This window comes from Hydra viridissima, unplaced genomic scaffold (assembly GCF_058129835.1).
Source record: "Hydra viridissima isolate aposymbiotic clone 2 unplaced genomic scaffold, HvirCarnegie_v1 scaffold_7, whole genome shotgun sequence".
Classification (NCBI taxonomy): domain Eukaryota; kingdom Metazoa; phylum Cnidaria; class Hydrozoa; order Anthoathecata; family Hydridae; genus Hydra; species Hydra viridissima.
The window spans coordinates 8,561,549-8,577,814 of NW_028324306.1; the positions used below are offsets into that span (position 1 = coordinate 8,561,549).

Below are 16,266 nucleotides of genomic sequence, written 5' to 3' on the forward strand. Positions count from 1 at the left end.
TTTTTTTTTAGAATAATTTTTAGGGGTCGCTTCCGACCTTACAGTATTGCGCAAATGTACCCTAAAAATGTTTATGTTGCGTATGATGTTAAGCAACAAAAGTGGTTGGTGCTTAGTGTACAAACCTCTTTTAACAAGTAATTTTTTTATTTTTACTGTGCAGAATTGTGTCTGTAATGCTTTATTGTTCCTTTTGCAGGTTAAACTAGTATAACTACTGTACAATGATGGCTTCATCAACCAGTGCAACGATAGCTACCAGAAAGAAAACGAACATATGGCTTATTGGACAGATGTCCTCTTCTTTAGACAGTGTTATGCTTCCATCAAAAAGGGAAGTGTTGGCCCTTTTCTTCCATTACAAGCAGATTGCCAAGCAAAGCATTAGGGAAGCATTACATTCCACAGCAAATGATGTTTTTGAAGTTTGGTTAAAGGCCTGAATACCAGTGGAATTAAAGAAGCACGTTGTCCCTAAAATCGAAAGTATTTACAAGGAATGGGAAAAGTTGAAGAAAAATAAAGAGAATAAAGCGTTCAGATTATTTGAAACAAAAGGAAGACCAATTGAATGAAGGGTTAGAAGAATTATTTAATATTGCCCATGCCAACGCATTGGAAATGATCACCATTCAGGAGGATAAAGACTTCCTATTATGCCAAAGAGAGAAAATTTGGAGAGGCAAAATGGGTCCAGTTGATAAGAAATTGGCAAAGCAAGAAGAAGTATCAAGAAAAAGACAAAAAGAAATGAACCGAAAAAGGGACCGAGAGGAGATGGCAAGAAAATCTCAAGAAGAAACAGTTGTTATTTCATCATCATCTGAAGCATAACTCAAGAAGATACCTTGCCTGGTAACCAAGATGACCCTGAGCCATCAACTTCAGGTACACCGGCTGCAAAGCGTCCTAGACATGGCAGGAAAAATATACTGAATGAGAAGTTGGAAGCTAATTTAGATGTGACTAAATTAAATGATCATGGGGTGGCACTTGTGTTAACACCGGCATTACAACTTCTTGGTCATGATCCAACAGAATACAATGTTAATCCAGCTTCCATTCGAAGGGAACAAATAAAACACTGCAAGAAGATAGCAGAAGGTTTAAGGAAGGAATTCAAACCAGAAGTTCCTTTATGTATTCATTGGGATGGAAAATTACTTGCTGAAATCACCAGTAAAGTAACTGTTGACCGACTTCCAATTCTAGTATCTGGAGTAGGAGTGCAGCAGCTTTTTAGTGTCCCAAAACTACCATCAGGAACAGGTGAAAATGTGGCATCTGCAGTGCATGAGATGTCAGTGGCATGGGGAATTAACAATCAAGTAAAGTGCATGTGCTTTGATACTACTGCAGCCAATACTGGGCTAAGAAATGGGGCTTGCATTCTTCTAGAGCAGAAGTTTGGGAAAGATATATTGTGGTTGGCATGTCGCCTCCACATTCTGGAACTTATTTTGGAAGCAGTAGTTTTGCTGTATCTCAGCCCTTCAAGTGGACCTGACATACCACTCTTTAAAAGATTTCAGAAAAGTTGGGTCTCATTTGATTCTACAAAGTACAAAACAGCACAGTCTGATAAGAATGCTTCAAATGCTCTTACCGATATCACTGATGAAAGAATCGTCTTTTGCAAAGATCAACTACAAATCTTACAACCTCATGACGACTACCAAGAACTTTTGGAGTTGTCTATTGTTTTTTTGGGAGGAGTACCTTTGAGGGGCATTTCATTTAGAGCTCCTGCCGCACAGTGAGCCAGAAAGGTGAAAAAACAGCAAAAATTATATAACTATCATATATAATTATGTGATACATCAATATTATCGTATTTTGGGTCAAAAAATTTAAATTTTCCATTAAAAATAATTTTTACGCGTACCTATGACGCGTAATGCGCGCGCATACGCGTGTAACTGTCTTTTACGCGCGTAAAATATAATCTAAATAAAAAAATCGAATTCCTTGATCCAAAATACCATATAAAAGAATACCACATATTTTTTAATCTAAATATTTCTTGTACCTAAGGCTTGTACTAACGCGTATACGCGTTAGAGACTTTTATGCGCACAATGACTGACTTAATTTAAAAAAATTAAATTCCTCAAACCAAAACATTTATTAATTAAAAAGAAAAACTGGTTTGAAAAATATTTTAATATTATAAAATACTAAAGTATAAGTGAGTTGCATAAAAAAGAAAATCAAGAAAAAAAGTGTACAATATCTTTATATAAGTATATTATCTAAGAAGGAAAATAATATATTAACTTCACTAATTATTGGTTTATTATAATCAAAATTTGAAAAGAAAATGTAATCTTAACTAATAATTGTTGTATTAAAAACTCGTATTAAAAACAAAATAAATATTTATCTTATCTAATTTTTCTTTTGTTTTCAAGAAAACAAAAAAAGAAAACCTAATACTAATAAAAAGGCTTTATTTCATTATTGCAGCATTAACAAAGATAAAACTTCAGGGGTAAGTGTTTTTCCATTTTCAACCTTGTATTTTTTAAAACAAGTGTTTGATATTACAGGATTACTTCTAATCAACAAGTATTGGTACTGGTTTTTCATAACATTCTTTCTAGATATCTTGGCTGTATGGTTTAATCTAGCTTTGCGAATTTCTTTATTTAGAGCCTCTTCTGACTCTTCAGAGAAGTAACCAATTGGCAGTTCTAATGCCTCATATACCTGCATACCATGTTCCAAGAGTTTATGAACAGTTGGGGGAATCACATACCAGCAATAGTTTTTGAGTATAAGAGCTGTAGTTTCATACCAATACTGGCCAAAACTTTCAGAGTTCAACTCATAACAGGAGCATACTGCTATTAGGATTGTCCTCAATCTAATAATTACATCTACTGCCACTCCCGTAATATCAGCGAAAGTTTCAGCATTTTCAAATGCTCTTCTGGCAGTGTTTCCATCGTTAGTGTTGCCAAAACTCTGTTTGGGCATATCAACTATAAGACTTAGCTCTTCTCTAAACCTCAGTTGAATGTTCATTTTTTTACACTTTACTAATGCTTTTTCAGCAGGGGATTTGGCAAAGTATTTTTTAATGTCTAATTTATATCCTAAATGTAAAATATATTCAAAACATCTGAGCCAGCAATGCAGAGTAGAAAGACCCTAAGATAAAGCTTTTTCATTGATTGGTTTAGATCTGATCAATGCTGGGTTATTAAGTTCACTGGGCTTAGCTCCGCAAACATTACATGATTGCGAGGACAGAGTGTTAGTGAGGGCATTAACCACTTTACCATCAAACATGGTTAAATCTAGTTTGAACTTAAATGTGATAGTCGTATCCAGTTTGCCTTCCTCTACTTCTAACTTTACTTCAAACTTGACTAGTCTATTTATTTCTGCTTTTAAGAGTTCATAATCATTTCTTATCAATTCTTCCGTTTCTTTTTGATATTGGAGATGGAGGGGTCTACAGTAATGTGTACTAGAGGGCTATTTATTTAACCATACATTTTTGTTCATGATGGTTAATTTAAGTGGAACAACAGCTGTCTGGAAAAGACTTTGTTCATTAACTTGGGCTTCACCAATATTTGTATCAGTGTATTTTTGTTTATAGACACTTTGACTGGAGGCACCATCAAAACCACCTTTAAAATGAAGTAGACCTTTAAACCTCCCCCCAATTTCAGCAAACATTCTCATAGAGTCTTGGCATTCCGTAAAAGTTAATATCCTTGTCAGAGTATGATTAAACATACCCTGTAGAGAAGTTGAAGCAGATGTTTCTGTCACAATTAAACCCTCAGGATAACATTTGTGTCTCTCATTCTTAATTTCATGAAGTGAAGGATAAATATCTGCATTATGTATTATCGATGAATTTCTAATAATTTGATACTGTTCATCAGAAAGGTCACACTGAATTTTTAAGCTCAAGGCATCTTCAGTTTTCATTTTTATTGGAAAATTTATCTTTTTGATTTTATCTTTTTCAGAGTTTGTAGCACTTTTCACAAGATCAACAAAGTCTTTTTTGCTAGGATCTCTAGTGGCTTTTTTTATTGAAGCTAATGCCAATGCTTCAGCAGGATGTTCAGCCTATTTGGCAACCTTAAACAAGATAATATTTTATATTTAAGCTTGTAAACTATTTTTTTAACTGGGTTGAATTTAATTTATTTATTAATACCTTAGATCTTCTGCTTCTATCACCTAAATCTTCCCAGTTCTTGCACTTTCTACCTGAACCTGATGCAACATTTTTTTTGTTAACAGTAATATCTTTGTTCAACCAAGTTCGCTCGTGTTCTAAAAGTCTAGAGAAGGTTCTTGCATACTTCCGCAACTTTGATCAGAATTTACATTTAAATATTATTAAAGTTTTCTTTAGATTTATCATTTCAGGTTTTTCAATACTTTCATAGTATAGACCCTCCAGTCTACAAAACTCAAGTAGAAGAGCCTCGAGTAAGTTATCATGATTAATTCCTAACTCTTGAATTATAGGAACTAAATGTATTCTTTTCATGTTGAATGTAAGCAATGAACTATTTTAAGTTATTTTATACACAAGTTTTAATTTTAAAACATGCACTATGCCATCAAACGTTGCATATATTGGTTTTTGAGGTTTGATAATTAGCACCATTTGCATGAGCATGAGTTTTTTTACTAATAGGAACTAAATGTATAATTTGTGTAATGAATGAAAGCAATGAACTAATATTCGCTACTTTATACGGCAAGTTTTAATTAAAAACGAAAAAAAAAACACAAAAAAACCAAAGTATTTGAAAGGTCTTATTTTAATTGGGGCAAGTTTGGGCAAATGATTTTTATTTTTTCTGCTTTCATATACACCTATTAATGGAAAAATATTAAAACTACCATGGAATCTTGTGGAATCGTTAGTTTTTAAACTAAACTCATAATTAAACTAATTTAAAAAAATCAATTTATGACACATTTTTGAGATCTCAGTAATGAAAAACTAAAAACAAAATTTATTGTCAAAAATGTTGTTAGTAGTTGCCAAACATCTTAAACATATGACTTCAAATTAAATTTTGAACTGTTTTTACCCATGTCAATCTTGAAAGAGTGACACAAAAGCTAGATTTTTTTGAACGAGTTTTCCGATAAATAAAATAAAATAAATAAGTCTCGGAAAAAAGCGTATAAATTGGTGAAATCTTGAAAATTGTTCACAAAAAAGTTAATTATTGACTTTTAGTGGTATTTAGTAACATTATAATTAAATTAATCAATTTCCAGCAATACTTTTTTTATGGGGGGTTTTTTGCCATTTTTTATGGATTTTGACTCACTGTGTGCCGGTCTACACTGTGCTTGCTGGATGGCGAAAGCTATTTATGTGTTGAAGATTCGGATGTTTAGAGACCAATTCAGGTTGACAAAAAGAGAGGAAAAGGGAATAAGGGATATTTGCCTTCACGGTTCGACTGCACATTACAGCCTGGTACAGATCTCCTGAAGCAACCTCAGCTCCTAGACTTGATCTGCAGCTCTTGAAAAACAGATGGTGTGAAATGGAAAAAAAGGCAATTAAACAAAACTTACAGCTGTACATAGAGAAAAATGTCTTAACTTTGCAAGAACGCACATACACTGGAAAGAAGAGTGACAAAATGTATATTTTGCTGACAAAAAAAAAATTAAATTAGATGGTCCAGATTGTTACTCCTGCTACTGTCATGATCTGAACTTGCAAGAGGTGACTAGGTCCAAACGCAATTTAGGTGGTGGTTTCTTGATGGTTTGGAGAGAGTTTTACTAGGATGGAAAGCTTCCAATTTGCTTTATCACCACATGTATGAACTCTAGTGACTACATTGAATCACTAGGGATGTTCTTATCAGCTTTCTTGATCAAATGCAATGAAAAAGCGTTCATTTTTATGAAAGATATTCATCAATTCATGTCTCGAAGTGATCTTTGGAGTGGTCTGAAGAGCAAGACCTCACATTAGTGGAATGGTCACCCTTTAGTCCAGATTGCAATCCCATCAAAAAAAGTTTATGCTAATGAAACACAAGAACAGACAGTTTTGGAGCTAAAAGAGGCTGTGAAAGCAGCTTTGAATGGATTAGAACCCAATCTACTAAAAAAATTTTATTAATTCTATGCCAAACCGTGTATTTGAAGTTATTACAGCACATGGGGGATACACAAGTTATTAAAAAAACACTCATTATTTAATATCTTTGAATAAATCATAGATTTTAGTATAAAAACCAAGTGTGTCTATATATTTAAGCTTTTTTTTTATTCTTTTACCCTTTGGCTGAAGAATTTTCTTTTATAGACTTTTCACTCAATTTTTAACTTTTTTCCAATGCTTTGTAACAAAGAAAAAAAAAAAAAGATTCAATTCAATGAATAAAACTTTTAAAACTATTACAAAATTCTTGTTTTTCTGAAATTTTAAGTGCGGCTATATTTACTACTGTGCCAGACCCAAAAGATATTTAACGCTAATCATTATTTACCTAAATGTTTTTTAGTGTAAAAAAATATTGCAACAGTTACTCACGAAACATTTTTGGTAGCTAAGAGATGAGCAAACCGTAGAAATACTACAAAGTAAAAAATGGTAGTAATATGTAGTAGAAAATAAACTGAAAGAGCATAATAAGGATAGGCTTAATTAAAAACTAAGAACTTTTGTTATTAATTTGTTAATAACAAAAGTTCTTATTTTTTAATTAAGCATATTGTTTTTTACAAGTTTTTAAGTTAAGTTTTTTACAATATCCTGTCATGTAGGCATCGTAACCAGCCTCGTGAGGTGATTCCAAATTTTCTAAACACATAAAAATTACTTTCTAAACACATTGAAAACTAAATTATTTTTGAACACATTAAAAACTGCTTTTATCCATTGAAACTTACGGTACTTGTCAGAATCACGTGCATGAAGAACAGTCGGAGTAAACAACTTGAAAAATATTGCAGTTGGACTAAAAAGATTAATAACGAAGTAAAACCATAAACAGTCAAGCAAGTGTCTTTATTCCGACTTCTTTTTTAGCAAATGAGTTATAGCTTTGAAAAAAATTTTATATTTAACTAAATAACTTAGAACAGAGGATAATTTTGACAAAAATACCTAGTAAATGAATCATATAGATGTTTAAGGCTTGTGGTTTTAAAGAAATTGACTTCTTGAAACTCCTGAAACAAAGACCTGCATTGATTATACACTTTTCAAATTAACTACATAAAAGTTTTGGTTGTTATGAAAAACCATTCTCACTGTTTTTATGATAGTTGATATATGTTTTGTATCATATATCTTTGGAAAAACTTTATTAACAGATGTCTTGAACTTTTCATAATTATCTAAAAAGTAATAAAAAAGTTTTATAAAAAATGATATGAAATAAAGGGAGTGAATAAAGTGGCAGCTTATTTAAAAATAGAATACAAAATAGAGCCTAATAATGGTTTCTATGAATCATAGGAGCAAAATAAACACTTAACATTAGTTGTGAGTAAACTGATGATATTTCTTAATTTTAGATTATTTCTGTGACTTTGCATTACTTTTATTATTCAACATTATTTACAATGTTCTACATTGTTTCTACTTAAACAAAAGTAAGAATAATTTAATAAAAAATAATAATATGTAAATAAAAATACCTGGGAGATTTTGAAAGAACTGACCATATATAAAAACCAAGTCAGATAAAAGGTTATGTCCAACTAGAGGCTGCAATAAAAGAGAGGCTGCAATAAAAATTTGCAAAAACATTTACACAACCATTAAAAATCTAATTTAGATTTATTTCTAGATTTATCTATAACTTTAAAAAGGTAAATATTACTATTGTGAGATTTTATTGTTGTTATAGATACAAACGTTTCACTTAAAACTTCAACCTTTTTAAGTTGTGAAATGAGTTGAAAAACTCTTGAAAATCCAAAAGCAAACTCAAATAATCTATAAAAAAGACAAACGAAACTTTGAAAATACTTAAAAAACTTGTTTCACATAATAAAAAAAAGTCAAAACCATTTCATTAAAAGTGAATGTGTGACATGTTTTTATCAAATGTATATTAAAATTTTAACCTACTTTTTGTATTGCTCCTCAAAGTCAAAATTTCCATCACTTTTTTTAACAATAACCTAAAAAATGAAAGATGGTAACACAGCAAATTTCATAATTAACTTGCTAATGCTATCTCATATAGCGCTCCAGTGAGCAATCCCTAAAAATTAACGATTTCACTAAAATTAATAACAACATAACTGCAGCACTTTTAATATTGTAATTTTTAGGAAATTTTCCAGTGTTAAAAAGGAAAAACAAACTTTTACCAATCCATCACTTTGAACAGAACATGAAAGTTGAGGAAAATGTTTTTCAACAAAATTAAGCAAAAAATACTGTGCAATTCCTGAAATTAGAAAATAAAAGTTTACTAGTAAACAATCAAATATATTGAAAAGCGTGGCAGAAATTTAAATTGCTTCAAACCTTTAGGAACAAAGCCAATTGTGAGTGTATCAATATCAGTCTGGTGAACAAACTGGTTCAACATCTCAGTTGCTGAACCTATAAAACTTTCATCAAGTTGCCTATAATGAAGATAAAACCTTACAAAAATATTGTGATATCAGGAAATATTTACTATTAGTAACTCACCCTAAATAATATTGAACAAGCTCAATACCATTCACTGTGAAGCTATATACAGTCAAAGTTTTTTTAAATGTTTATCATGGTGTATAATTTTTGGTTTTAGTACCTTAAAAGAAAAAACAAAAAAGTTAACTTTTCATAAAAAAGTTTGCTTAAAAAAGCAAATGAAATACCATAGTCACATAGTAAATTTTAACTGCTAACTAATAGTTAAAATTTGAAAATTAGGGCTATCAACCATGAAAATGTTGCCATCATCAGCTTGACATTAGGATTGTTTGTTCACTCAACTATCATCTTATTGATATTAGGATTTTTTTTCCAAATCTTATTCCAACTACCAAAGCTTATTATTGACATTAAATTTTTTTGCCTACTAAACTACCCACAGTATAAGAAGCATAGTATAAAAAGATGTATTCAATTTCTGTTTTAAAAAGTTCCCATTACTTATATACCAAGATTATATAGAAAATAAGGAAAAAGACTGCAATAAAGTTTCTATATAATTAAGTAGAAGTTTATTTGTTTAGTATTAACTTTATTTAGTCAAAAATACCTAACATATAAAGAGTTCATGCGTTGCAGCACCAAACCTTCAGCATGGTACTTCTTGAGTAATTTTAGCTAACAAGAATTAATCATTAGTAATTACTCTTAAAAAGACATCTAAAAATATTTACAACACATTAAAGTGCAATCATTAGAAAAACGAATTGAAAAGTGGAAGGTTAAAAAGTTACTTACTCAAAAATTTACATAATTTGTAATATAAGATCTAAAAACTCCAATTAAAAGAAGTTAAAAGTTAGCCAAATAAAAACTTTTGAAGAAAATTAGAAAATATACCTGATCCAAATTCAAATAGGGAATTCCACCTTTAATAAACTAAAAGTAAATCTTCAATAGAACTACTTAATTTTTTACACCAAAAATAAAGACTATCTGTAATTTTACTAAAAATAATTTTTAGTCTAAACTACCAACATATCATAAACAAATTACTAAATTACTATAAAATCAGCTTGTTTATAAAACCTTCTAAGACTATGATTTGTAAGAAATTGACTTTGAAGGTACTTTTACAAAAAATTTAAATTACACATTATGATATAAAGTTTCTTTTTATTAACCAATAAGAATATATCCCTAGCATCAAAGATAAGAACTGCTAACACATGGGTCTGGGCCTAACCACTAGATAGTGCCTAATTTGTGACCATTAATTTAGAAATTACAGCAGATTAATTAATACTTTGTTATTTTCAGAAAAAATGGATTTAAAGCAGTTTTGTGTTTGGACTTGTAATTGATTTTTTACTGTAAAAAATGCCATTCAAACAGAGCAATTGCTTGAAAACTGTTATTCAGCCTCTACTCCATCAACAACAACCGTTATATGTTGGTTTGCTGATTTTAAACCTGGTTGAGACACACAAATGATGCTGCATGTTCTGGACATCCAAATGAAGCTGTTAGAACTAACACCCTGAAGTTATCAAAAGAAAGAACTAACACCCTGAAGTTATCAAAAAATAGTGTTTTCAGTATTATACACAAACAATTGGGTATGAAAAAATTGTTTTCCAAATGAATGCTGTGTTTGCTCACACCAAAACAAAAACAATAAAGAAATGATGATACAGGACTCTATTTGGACATCTTTAAATGGAATAAGTCTGAACTTTTGCATCAGTATATCGCAACGGATGAAACACAAATACACCATTTCACTCCAAGTTGACGAACAAAAAATTTTTTTTGCAAAGAAATGTTGCTTTACTACTCAGGTCTTAGAATTTTTGGCCTATGTGTTATGTTTACAAAAAATTAGAATTAAATGATGGTAATAGAGATAAGCTGTTTCAAAAATGTTTTTTTTAAGGATCAAAATTATCAAGAACTTTGATAGCTTTGATCAAAACTTTTGTAATTAAAAGCAAGACTACATCAAATAAGTTTAAAATACCAACTATAAGTTCAGATTCTTTAAAATATAGAAAATTAAATACAGAGGCTCAAATATTACAAGAAAACTGTCACAGAGAGACTCAGATATATTGTCTTAGCATCAAAGCCAAAACATCTGGCTCATGTAACACCAACATCTAAAAGTGATACAAATATCATTTTCACAACAATTTTTAAAAGATTTAAATAAACAACAATGTAGATGACTTGAAGCTAATTGAGTACAAAAAAATGACCCTATATTTATGGCATCACCATAGAAGGTTTTATAATTAACCCAGCAATAAATTACAAGAAAACTGTAAATAAATTATAAGCATACTGTAAACTATTAAATTGCTAAAATACTATCAATCATTAACCCTAGCAACAACAAAAATTTAACTGATATAAGATCTGTTTGTTTTGTTATTCTGATTAAAGGTTTTCCTTTTACAATATAAAAATATTTACACATTTAATTATCAAGAAAACTTTTTTTAGTATCATTTTTTGTTTCTACAGCTGTTAGGAACAGCACTTAACAATATTCTTTTTCGATTATTTTAAATCAACAAAGAAAAAAAATAACTGCCAAAAAAAGTTACCAGGTTAAAATCAAAACCATGATTGGTAAGAAATTCCAATGCAGATACCTTTGAATCACAAAATAAAAACTTAATAACATGGGTAACACAAATAGAGTAGTTCTAAAAGAAATTGTAAGTTTAATTATTTCTACTGCTTCAAATAATTTTATATGGAGGATTTGGTTCTATTTTTTATGCATCAGCATTTGATAATTAATAGTAACCAACTTATAAATCAACCAAATTTACATTCAAACATAAATTTATCATTTAAGACTTGTTACAAAAATAAGTTTAACAGTTAATCAAAAAGGAATTTTTCAAAATTCATTTTCAAAATGTCTTGAAGCGTTGAAGTGAAATAACACGAGGTTTGTAAGGGATCTGTAAATATAAAAAACTTGATATTCAATTTATTTCAAAGAATTGAAGTTTGTACTTTACTCATTAAATTCCAACTTTTTTTAGTTTTATAAAGCTCATAATTTTTTTTACTGAACCAAAAAGTGTTCTTCTAGAAATTATTACTAGAAATAAATATTACTAGAAATCTATTTATTTATAACTATGTAATTTATTTATTTTATAATATTTATTTTACACTTAAGTATGAGAAAATTAGACAATTATTTACAATATTAAAAAAATCTTTTGATTGTCTGGCCTGAAAAATTTTGTGACAATAATGATGATGATGATGATGATGATGATGATGATGATGATGATGATGATGATGATGATGATGATGATGATGATAATCACCATAAACAAAATGATGCTGGACCAAATAATAAATGAAAACTTATTTCAAATAAATGTCACCTGACATGAGAATCTTGTGTCAATTGGGCCATATGAATGTGGAAATACATAAAAGTTAAATGTATGTGCAACATATCTAAAAGAAGATAAATAAGTATGTTTTGCATATATTCAGGAGTCAAAATAACAATATGCAGTCAAAATATGAAAATCATTTATATAATTAAACTAACTGGAGCATCTGGTGCTATGCTCCGGGTTTTCCAACTATTAGATATAAAACTTTACTGTATTAATTAGAAATGCAATTGTAGCTATGTAGCCATGTTTTTTGGAACTAAACAACCCTGTGTAGCTTTTTCACAACAAACACATCAATAAATCATAATAATCTTCTCCCCAAAGAAAAACCTATCTTTACAAATTTTCACGTTCATTGATACTGTATACTTTTCGAAAAGTATCCCTCAAAAATCATCATAAAAAATCACTAACACATATTTACAATTTTTTTGTTTTCACTGGTAAAAAATATTAAAATTCACCTACTCACTGGGGGCAAGGAGCAGTTGGAGGGGGCTGGAACATGGTTCTAGCCATAGACCTGAACATGGAGTCAGGGATGGTCCAAACCTAGCCTAAAATTTTCCCTGGGTAAAATTAGACCTGTGTGCATAATTTGGTGAGGATCGGATCAAAACTGTGGATTTGTATAAAGTACACACTCACATACACACACAAACTTTGGGCTTTATATATTAGATGAACACAACAAAAAACTCAAAATGAACTCAAAAAAGAAAACAAAGAAAAAATGTTTCCATAAAACATTTCAAAAACATTTCATATTTTTAAAACAATTCTTATTTCTCAGTTTGGAATTCTTGTAACTCTATTATTTTGATGCAAGTTTTATTCTGTTTCATGTTAATGAAAAATCTTCATTAGATTTTGTTTTTTTACTGTCAAATTTAACCTGACAGTTTAGCCTGATTTTGCATTTTTTACATCACTGTCAGATTATTACTTTTAGATTAGCCTATCAGAATGCTCCTATCAAAAATGATGGGAGCATTCTGACAGGCTAATTAAACAGTTTGGTGATAGAAATACTTTGGCTTTGACCCTATAAAATACATTCATCTTCTAAATATAGGAAATGCAATTTAGTTCAAAAATAAAAACAGAGGGTGATTAAATATCATCTTTTTCTACATAAATTTATATTTTTATATTTCCACATGTTTATTCCATACATATAGCTAAATGATATAATTTCCGATATATTTTCAATAATACAAAGATACTATAAGAAACATGTAAATTGCTGTTGAACAATTGAAATTATTATGCAGCTTTCTATAATAACAGACCTTGAGTATTAAGCAATAGACAGCAAAAACTAAAGGCAGATTAAACATTTTATTATTAAATTCAATATACTATTTATTAAGACAAAAATTGATAAAGTGGATGTTTTGTCATTTAAACTAAACATAAAATTATCAAAGAAAAACAACAGCAATTCAAATATCAATTTATTTTGCTGAATTTCACATTGCCAGAATTATAGCCATAACGCTGTAATTAACTTAAAATTTTGAAGACTAAAAACACAAACTGAAAAAAAAAACAAAAACTGATTGCTAATTACTTTTTTAGGGTACAATTTTGAAATTAACAAACAGAATAACCAAAAACATAACCAAAAACATAACCATAAACTTAGGGTCTATAAAGAATTTTTTTTTTTTAATTTATTGAAAATATTATCAAATATATGCAAATAAATATATTATATTTTGCTAAAGAAGAAGCAAAAATCAAAGCATAAAACAAAAAAATTATAAAAATAAAAGTAAAAACTAAACATTCACAGAAAATATAACTTAAGTATTTTCATCCTGACTCTGTTACTGCTAGGAGTGTCAATAAGTGCATGATATTGGAATATGCCAAACATTGATTTTTTATCATTTTAACTCCATTTTCAGCTGCTTTGAACTGAAGTTGAATAACACAAATTGACCTGCATTAAGGTCCATAGGCACTTTAAAAGGCAAAATAATGACAATTAGACTAGAGTATAAATAGAGATTTAACGTCCACACTTATTTAGACTATTAAGAGTTTTGAGATAATTGTAAAATCTTGAGGATTGAAAACTGCTCCTTATACTTTGGAGAGACTATGTATTTAAACTGGTACAAGATAGAAGAATACCTAAGCTGCTCCACCAACAGAATATATAATAAAAAAGAGGTCTGTGGAGAGCACCCACCATTAAACTAACCATTAACAATAGTAACAATAATTAAGTTACAAATGTCACATTTAACAAAACCCATTTACAATAATTAAATTATTACTGTCACTTTTAACATGCTCCCCCTGTTGACTTGTCAACAATATTTGTCTTTTAATTATCTAAGATATTGTCCATCAAGAGCTACCTGTCCATTTGGACATTTATCATTTGACCTGAGCGCCACATCATTCTGCGCAATCTCGGTTTCAAATGCATAGACCTTTTTTTCAAATTATCATCTTTATCTTTGCTATCTTGTTCAACATGCATCTCCAGAGGAATTAATTTTTGGACAGGTCAGAAACATATCTTGGATGTTCCTTTATTCAATAGAACCTTTAATGTTGCTCCATGAATTGCTTTGTCTTTTCTTTCAATAACTTCCACAACTCTTGCCATTCTCCACTGACTTTGGGGTATCAAATCTTTGTAATTAATTAACATAATTTTAATACCTTTTCTTGTTTACTATCATTAAACTTATTATATAAATGTTGTTGTTTTAATTCATTAAGGTACACCTTACTGAAATGCTTTCAATAATAATTAACTAAGTTCATTAGGTAGATGGCAAATTTCTTCATATCAACCAAACCAAAACATAAATTTGATTCCATATTCATTCTAAATATATTTCATCCATACATCAAGTGAAAGGGAGTAAGCACTTCTTCATTATCATCTTCGCTCATGTAGACAAGTGGTCTACTATTAATTACAGATTCAATATCAGATAAAACTGTTTGCAGCTCTTCATAAGTGACGAGGGATTTTCCCATGACCTTTCATAGTGGTATCTTGACTGATCGTACTAATCTTTCATAAAATCCTCCCAACCAAGGGGAAGCAGGTAGGATGAATTTTTTATTAATCTCATTATTTAAACAAAACTTCTTAAATTCAATAAATTCAAATGTTTTGAAATTGTCACTAGTAATGCTATCAGATATCCTCCTACGTGCAATAAAATGTTTGAGTGCTCGGAGGAAAGCAGGTATTCTTATGTCAGGAGTTAATACCACGACTAGATGCACAGGTCAAATTCAAAATGTAAACCTTAGATACAGAATCAGTTCTTAAATAACTTTTACATATAAAGGTCCAGCAAAATCTATACCAACAGCTTGAAACAAAAACATAGAAACATTTACACAATTATCAGGTAAGTCAGGAGTTGGGGGAGGCAGCATTGTTCTTCCACTAACTTTCTTGCAAATAACACTTACGCAGAACATTCTTGACAGTTTTTCTTCCTTTAATAATCTAAAACCTTGCTCTAACTTGACTTAACATCATTTCAATGCCATGATGCATGACACATTCATGGGTGTCAGGAATAATTAACACTGTAAAATAGCTATGTATTCCATCTTGTAAAATAATTAGATATTTTTCATTATAACTTAGTATCAAATTTCCAAATCATCCTCTTAATTGCAGTATATTTTGTTCATCAGTGAACCACTACAGGGATGAGCTTAGCTTCTTGTAATAATCTTGATTTTGTAAATAAAACTGTTCAATTAATAACCATAAATTAAATGCCTTATCATATTCATCAATTTAATATGTTTTCTTTCATTAATCCATTGCTCTTCTCAATTGTTTTTATCAAATTACTTGCAAATCTATTCACATACCCAGTTACCATTTTAAGTCTGTTCAATGCACTATACTTTTTTATGTTTATCAGAACACCAATATTACCATTACTCACAGCCTCAACCATATTTACGCTACTCAGAATCTCATTTATCCTATCCTTTGACTCAATCAGAACTTCATCCACATTCAAAATATTCTCACCATCAAATAATCCTATTTCAATCTCATCCTTAAACAAAAATTTAGGCCCAAATAACCAACTATCACTCAATTGCTTAAAACAAAACATATGAGTTGGAATATCTGCTGGATTCTCTAATCCCCATTTCTTTCTCTCAACCTCTTTCTTAATCACAACTACGCAATTTTCCACCCAAGGTTTCCAA

General features: G+C 29.8%; 2 protein-coding genes and 1 pseudogene across 7 annotated transcripts in view; all 3 read right to left on the reverse strand.

Moving 5' to 3' along the window:
* LOC145184720 (poly(A)-specific ribonuclease PNLDC1-like) overlaps positions 1 to 16,266 on the reverse strand; it is a 43,568-nt gene that overhangs the window by 13,266 nt on the left and 14,036 nt on the right. For 3 of the 5 annotated variants that reach the window (XR_016454345.1, XM_090093609.1, XM_090093611.1), the window contains 14 exons: positions 12,028 to 12,103; positions 11,224 to 11,325; positions 9,515 to 9,553; positions 9,225 to 9,292; positions 8,501 to 8,601; positions 8,341 to 8,420; positions 8,096 to 8,148; positions 7,900 to 7,960; positions 7,660 to 7,729; positions 7,271 to 7,356; positions 7,124 to 7,188; positions 6,907 to 6,974; positions 6,764 to 6,817; positions 6,548 to 6,590 (listed from right to left, as the gene is read on the reverse strand). Coding sequence is in view for 4 of the 5 variants with exons in the window: in XM_090093609.1 (XP_089949735.1) it covers positions 6,548 to 6,590; positions 6,764 to 6,817; positions 6,907 to 6,974; positions 7,124 to 7,188; positions 7,271 to 7,356; positions 7,660 to 7,729; positions 7,900 to 7,960; positions 8,096 to 8,148; positions 8,341 to 8,420; positions 8,501 to 8,601; positions 9,225 to 9,292; positions 9,515 to 9,553; positions 11,224 to 11,325; positions 12,028 to 12,103 (966 nt within the window). In the remaining variant the exon portion in view is untranslated. The remainder of the gene's footprint in view (positions 1 to 6,547; positions 6,591 to 6,763; positions 6,818 to 6,906; positions 6,975 to 7,123; positions 7,189 to 7,270; positions 7,357 to 7,659; positions 7,730 to 7,899; positions 7,961 to 8,095; positions 8,149 to 8,340; positions 8,421 to 8,500; positions 8,602 to 9,224; positions 9,293 to 9,514; positions 9,554 to 11,223; positions 11,326 to 12,027; positions 12,104 to 16,266) is intronic. The other 2 variants (XM_090093612.1, XM_090093610.1) reach the window with 1 other exon arrangement.
* On the reverse strand, positions 1,543 to 3,395 carry LOC149886002 (uncharacterized). Its single transcript, XM_090093621.1, has one exon. The coding sequence runs from the start codon at positions 3,025 to 3,027 to the stop codon at positions 2,458 to 2,460; it is 570 nt and encodes a 189-aa protein (XP_089949747.1). The 5' UTR covers positions 3,028 to 3,395; the 3' UTR covers positions 1,543 to 2,457.
* On the reverse strand, positions 3,432 to 4,644 carry LOC145180636 (uncharacterized; annotated as a pseudogene). Its single transcript, XR_016454348.1, has 2 exons — positions 4,184 to 4,644; positions 3,432 to 4,104 (listed from the first exon to the last, which is right to left on the reverse strand). The product of XR_016454348.1 is annotated as an uncharacterized LOC145180636 (transcript).

Coding starts and splice junctions, on each gene's coding strand:
- LOC149886002 (XM_090093621.1), bottom strand. CDS start 3,027: ATGAACATTCAACTGAGGTTTAGAGAAGAGCTAAGTCTTATAGTTGAT.